Raw genomic sequence first — 7113 nt, 5'->3', positions numbered from 1 at the left:
TTCGTGAATCGTCGGAATTAGTCGAGGTTAGATGAAATCATGTAAAGAATTTGTTAAAATTTTATCGGAAATTTCCGGGTTGTTATAAAAGGTCTCCTAATCGGCTGTATAAAATTAACACCGAGGTTGGGACACCAATCTGTTTACATGCCAAGATTGATGATCCAGCATGGTTGTGGCATGCCCGTCTAGGTCATGTGAACTTTGATACAATAAAGCGGCTAGGGACCAACAATCAAGTTAATGGAGTGCCGGTTATTGATCACCCTACACAGATGTCCGAAGCATGTTTAGCAGAGAAACATTCACGACAAAGTTTTCCTGTTCAGACAACTTTTAGAGCCCAAAATCCACTGGAACAAGTTTATACAGATCTGTGCGGACCCATATCCCCTGTCACCCAAGCTGGAAACAGGTACGTTCTGCTAATTGTTGATGATCACAACAGTTTATGTGGTCTTTCATGTTAATAACCAACAACGAGGACCTATGATGTCTCGTCTCCCGGCATATACAGTCAATGAGTCAGATCCATCTATGGCAGAAGAGGAGACATATGCTGGTACACCACCACGAGGTTGGAAAAATCAAAGTGATATGTATGATCTTCTTCTTACTGAAGGAGAACCAACAAATTTTAGGGAAGCTACAAGATATAAAGAATGGAAGCAAGCTATGGAAGGTGAAATAGCTTCTATTGAAAGGAATAATACTTAGGAGTTAATGGATCTACCCCAGGACACTGACCTATTGGACTAAAATGTGTATACAAAATTAAAAGGGATCTAACAGGAAATGTCACACGACATAAAGCACGACTAGTTACCAAAGGCTACATCCGAACACTTGGTGTAGACTTTGACGAGGTATTCACACCCGTAGCTAGACTTGAGACTATTAGACTTATTCTAGCTTTGGCAGCCTAAAGAGGGTGGGATGTTCATCACCTAGATGTTAAAACAACATTTCTACACGGTGACCTCAAGGAACAAGTCTTTGTATCTCAACCGAAAGGTTTTGTGATAAAGGGGAATGAACAAAAGGTGTACAGACTGTCAAAGGCTCTCTATGGCTTAAAGCAAGTCCCACGTGCTTGGAATACAAAATTAGATGGAGTTCTAAAGGAATATGGATTTCAAAGGTGTAAGCTTGAACAAGCTGTATACACAAAAAGAACACAAGAAGGATCACTTTTGGTAGGAATTTATGTTGATGATTTGCTTGTAACAGGTAATAACCCGGAGAAAATTAAACAATTCAAAAGGCAAATGGAAGATAAATCCGAGATGAGTGATCTGGGCTTACTTTCTTATTATTTCGGACTCGAAGTAATACAAGGCATAGATGGAATAAAAATTCATCAATCAATATGAAATGTCCCGTTCTTATTGATTAAAAATGTTCCATATTAATTGATTTCATTGCGAGGTTTTGACCTCTATATGAGACGTTTTTCAAAGACTGCATTCATTTTTAAAACAAACCATAACCTTTATTTCATAAATAAAGGTTTAAAAAGATTTACGTAGATTATCAAATAATGATAATCTAAAATATCCTGTTTACATACGACCATTACATAATGGTTTACAATACAAATATGTTACATCGAAATCAGTTTCTTGAATGCAGTTTTTACACAATATCATACAAACATGGACTCCAAATCTTGTCCTTATTTTAGTATGCAACGGCGGAAGCTCTTAGTCTTCACCTGAGAATAAACATGCTTTAAACGTCAACAAAAATGTTGGTGAGTTATAGGTTTAACCTATATATATCAAATCGTAACAATAGACCACAAGATTTCATATTTCAATACACATCCCATACATAGAGATAAAAATCATTCATATGGTGAACAATTGGTAACCGACATTAACAAGATGCATATATATAAGAATATCCCCATCATTCCGGGACACCCTTCGGATATGATATAAATTTCGAAGTACTAAAGCATCCGGTACTTTGGATGGGGTTTGTTAGGCCCAATAGATCTATCTTTAGGATTCGCGTTAATTAGGGTGTCTGTTCCCTAATTCTTAGATTACCAGACTTAATAAAAAGGGGCATATTCGATTTCGATAATTCAACCATAGAATGTAGTTTCACGTACTTGTGTCTATTTTGTAAATCATTTATAAAACCTGCATGTATTCTCATCCCAAAAATATTAGATTTTAAAAGTGGGACTATAACTCACTTTCACAGATTTTTTTACTTCGTTGGGAAGTAAGACTTGGCCACTGGTCGATTCACGAACCTATAACAAATATATACATATATATCAAAGTATGTTCAAAATATATTTACAACACTTTTAATACATTTTGATGTTTTAAGTTCATTAAGTCAGCTGTCCTCGTTAGTAACCTACAACTAGTTGTCCACAGTTAGATGTACAGAAATAAATCGATATATAATATCTTGAATCAATCCACGACCCAGTGTATACATATCTCAGTATTGATCACAACTCAAACTATATATATTTTGGAATCAACCTCAACCCTTTATAGCTAACTCCAACATTCACATATAGAGTGTCTATGGTTGTTCCGAAATATATATAGATGTGTCGACATGAGAGGTCAAAACATTGTATACGTGTCTATGGTATCTCAAGATTACATAATATTCAATACAAGTTGATTAAGTTATGGTTGGAATAGATTTGTTACCAATTTTCACGTAGCTAAAATGAGAAAAATTATCCAATCTTGTTTTACCCATAACTTCTTCATTTTAAATCCCTTTTGAGTGAATCAAATTGCTATGGTTTCATATTGAACTCTATTTTATGAATATAAACAGAAAAAGTATAGGTTTAAAGTCAGAAAAATAAGTTACAAGTCATTTTTGTAAAGGTAGTCATTTCAGTCGAAAGAACGACGTCTAGATGACCATTTTAGAAAACATACTTCCACTTTGAGTTTAACCATGATTTTTGGATATAGTTTCATGTTCATAATAAAAATCATTTTCCCAGAATAACAACTTTTAAATCAAAGTTTATCATAGTTTTTAATTAATTAACCCAAAACAGCCCGCGGTGTTACTACGACGGCGTATGTCCGGTTTTACAGTGTTCTTCGTGTTTCCAGGTTTTAAATCATTAAGTTAGCATATAATATAGATATAGAACATGTGTTTAGTTGATTTTAAAAGTCAAGTTAGAAGGATTAACTTTTGTTTGCGAACAAGTTTAGAATTAACTAAACTATGTTCTAGTGATTACAAGTTTAAACCTTCGAATAAGATAGCTTTATATGTATGAATCGAATGATGTTATGAATATCATTACTACCTCAAGTTCCTTGGATAAACCTACTGGAAATGAGAAAAATGGATCTAGCTTCAAAGGATCCTTGGATGGCTTGAAAGTTCTTGAAGCAGAATCATGACACGAAAACAATTTCAAGTAAGATTTCCACTCGAAATAAGATTGTTATAGTTATAGAAATTGAATTAAAGTTTGAATATGATTATTACCTTGTATTAGAAAGATAACCTACTGTAAATAACAAAGGTTTCTTGATCTTGGATGATTACTTAGAATGGATTTAGAAAACTTGGAAGTAAACTTGCAATCTTGGAAGTATTCTTGATTTTATGAAACTAGAACTTTTGGAATTTATGAAGAACACTTAGAACTTGAAGATAGAACTTGAGAGAGATCAATTAGATGAAGAAAATTGAAGAATGAAAGTGTTTGTAGGTGTTTTTGGTCGTTGGTGTATGGATTAGATATAAAGGATATGTAATTTTGTTTTAATGTAAATAAGTCATGAATGATTACTCATATTTTTGTAATTTTATGAGATATTTCATGCTAGTTGCCAAATGATGGTTCCCACATGTGTTAGGTGACTCACATGGGCTGCTAAGAGCTGATCATTGGAGTGTATATACCAATAGTACATACATCTAAAAGTTGTGTATTGTACGAGTACGAATACGGGTGCATACGAGTAGAATTGTTGATGAAACTAAACGAGGATGTAATTGTAAGCATTTTTGTTAAGTAGAAGTATTTTGATAAGTGTCTTGAAGTCTTTCAAAAGTGTATGAATACATATTAAAACACTACATGTATATACATTTTAACTGAGTCATTAAGTCATCGTTAGTCGTTACATGTAAATGTTGATTTGAAACCTTTAAGTTAACGATCTTGTTAAATGTTGTTAACCCAATGTTTATAATATCAAATGATATTTTAAATTATTATATTATCATGATATTATGATGTATGAATATCTCTTAATATGATATATATACATTAAATGTCGTTACAACGATATTCGTTACATATATGTCTCGTTTCAAAATCATTAAGTTAGTAGTCTTGTTTTTACATATGTAGTTCATTGTTAATATACTTAATGATATGTTTACTTATCATAATATCATGTTAACTATATATATATATATATATATATATATCCATATATATGTCATCATATAGTTTTTACAAGTTTTAACGTTCGTGAATCACCGGTCAACTTGGGTGATCAATTGTCTATATGAAACTTATTTCATTTAATCAAGTCTTAACAAGTTTGATTGCTTAACACGTTGGAAACATTTAGTCATGTAAATATCAATCTTAATTAATATATATAAACATGGAAAAGTTCGGGTCACTACACAATATATGCTAAAAGAATCCTAGAGGAAGCAGGAAAGTGGGAGTGCAATTCCACCAAATATCCAATGGGACCAGGTCTGAAGTTGATGAAAGATGATGGCAGCACATGTGTTGATGCAACTGAATACCGAAAAACAATTGGTTGCCTTCAGTATTTAACTCATACAAGGCCGGATCTTGCATACTCGGTGGGATATGTAAGTAGGTATATGCAAACTCCTAAAATTACTCATCTTCAAGCTGTTAAGCAAATTCTCATGTACTTGAAAGGTACAGTAGACCTGGGTATTCACTATCGAAGGAATGGTAGCATTAACCTACTTGGATTTAGCGACAACAGCTTCTCGATGGACCCAGATGATGGAAAGGGTACTACTGGATTAGTTTTCTACTTTGATGATGGACCTATTGCTTGGAATTCACAAAAATAACAAACAGTGGCCTTATCATCCTGCGAAGCATAATTTATGGCTTCTACCACAGCAGCTTGTCAAGCAATATGGTTAAGGAGACTCTTAGCTGAAATAACTGGAAGAAAAGAAGAACAAGTTGTGATTAAAGTTGATAATAAGTCAGCAATATCATTGATGAAAAATCCAGTATTTCATGGAAGAAGTAAGCATATCGACACACGGTATCATTACATACGAGAGTGTGTTGAAAAGGAGAAGATTAAAGTTGAACACATCAGTGGGGATCAACAATGGGCTGATATTCTTACAAAAGCATTGCCGAAGTTAAAGTTTGCTGAAATGAGAGAGATTCTTGGGGTTCAGAGGATTGAAGACTCAAAGAAATAAATGATTACTCAAGGTCAAGATTGGGAGGGTGATTGTTGGACCAATCTTGACATAAAGTAATAGTTAGAGGTTTATTTTGTGAAATTATATCTCAAATGGATTTGAGGAGGTGGAACGTGTGAACGGAGAACAAGTGGGTTAGTCGTCATTGTTTTCAATTTTGCTTCTTCCTTGATTACTTCTAATTTATTCTAGACTTGATTATCCTAGATTATTCTAGACTTGCTTAATGGACAAGGTTAATCAACTATAAATAGGGATAGTTGCTCTATGTAATAAGAGAATTGTATTAAGAGTTTTTCTATAATTGGAGAAGGATTTTCAATACGTTCTTGTTCTTAAATTTAACTATTCTGTTTTATAATCTGGTGCCAATTTCTTCACTCATTTGATATCGGCTCGAATATGGTTCGAGCTCTCATTTGATATCGGCTCGATTCGAGCTCTAAACGAGTCAAGCTCAAGTAGCTAGTGAGCAACTATGTTGATTTACACCTCAAGTGACAAGCATCTTTCATTATTTGTGTAATACATCATCAACAAAATTTCAAAAAATTTAAACTTTTCATTCACAAAATTGTAAGGACTATTGTTCTATACTATATTAATCCTCCCAACTCCATACCCCTTTATGTCAAGCCTAACAAAATGTCATAAAATAAAGAGGTTGGACTAACCTGAACAAAAGTCTTCCCATAGTAGAACTCCCTAACAGAACAAACTTCCTGCTAATTTGCATGTAACTCGTAAAGCGACTTCCAAATCTAGAACACGGATTCCAAACTTTCACATTGGTGAACTTAAGGTTTAGTCGCAAATCTCCCAGATTTTTTTTATCAAGATGCTACCTCTTCTTGATAACTTTTGATGCAAATGTCTTCAACAAGCAGGGTGGTCAGCCGCGCATTGCGGCGGCCACCCCTCGTTTACGTAAAACTTTTTTGTAGCATCCAATTATATATTCTAATAAGAATATATTAAAGCAAAGCAGTTAACGTAACTTATAAGACAATAATTAGTTTTAACATATTAAACATCTAATACAATTGCAAAGAAACATATTATTGCAAAGAAACATATTGTCATATATTACTATATGGCTTCTAACGAATTAATTATCCTGAGCTGTCCAAATTATGTTGTAATAATATTTTTTTAGATGTATCAAATTAATTGTTATAAATAATTACTATATAACACGTAAATAAATTTTTATACCCGTAATAAAAAGTACCCAGTATAAATTAGAAGAATGATTTAATAAGGTTTGAAAATTCAAGTTAGAAAAGAATGACCCAATTTTGATGTAATTTATAATTGTAATTGTAATGTAATTTGTGTTACACATTAAAGAAATATTTTATTAATGACTCCAAGTCTTTAATTGGAGCAATGACTATATTTATGTAGCTAGTATTAAAAAAAAGTCATCATGTGCTTCCTTCTCTATTCCTCTCTTACTTGAAAATCTATCCATCTCATTTTACTTTTTCCATTTGATTCTCTGGTCTCCGGTCTTCTTCTCAGGTAACCATTTACAATATCTTCTGAATATTTGTTCTATGAGTCTCTACATTTTTGTTGACTCTGCCTTCTCTCATGAGTCTCGCCTAAAACCTGATTTTTTCGGCGTCGTTCCTACTTCTGGTATCCTTCGAA

General features: G+C 33.1%; 1 protein-coding gene across 1 annotated transcript; it reads left to right on the top strand.

The window, feature by feature from the left end:
* Positions 1 to 4719: 4719 nt before the first annotated feature.
* On the top strand, positions 4720 to 5085 carry LOC139899969 (secreted RxLR effector protein 161-like). Its single transcript, XM_071882788.1, has one exon. It carries the CDS (start codon positions 4720 to 4722, stop codon positions 5083 to 5085), a length of 366 nt encoding a protein of 121 aa, XP_071738889.1.
* The last annotated feature ends 2028 nt before the right edge of the window (positions 5086 to 7113 follow it).

Source organism: Rutidosis leptorrhynchoides, chromosome 3 (assembly GCF_046630445.1).
Source record: "Rutidosis leptorrhynchoides isolate AG116_Rl617_1_P2 chromosome 3, CSIRO_AGI_Rlap_v1, whole genome shotgun sequence".
Classification (NCBI taxonomy): domain Eukaryota; kingdom Viridiplantae; phylum Streptophyta; class Magnoliopsida; order Asterales; family Asteraceae; genus Rutidosis; species Rutidosis leptorrhynchoides.
The sequence above is the reverse complement of the archived record's forward strand: the minus strand, read 5'-3'. Positions and strand labels throughout refer to the sequence as shown.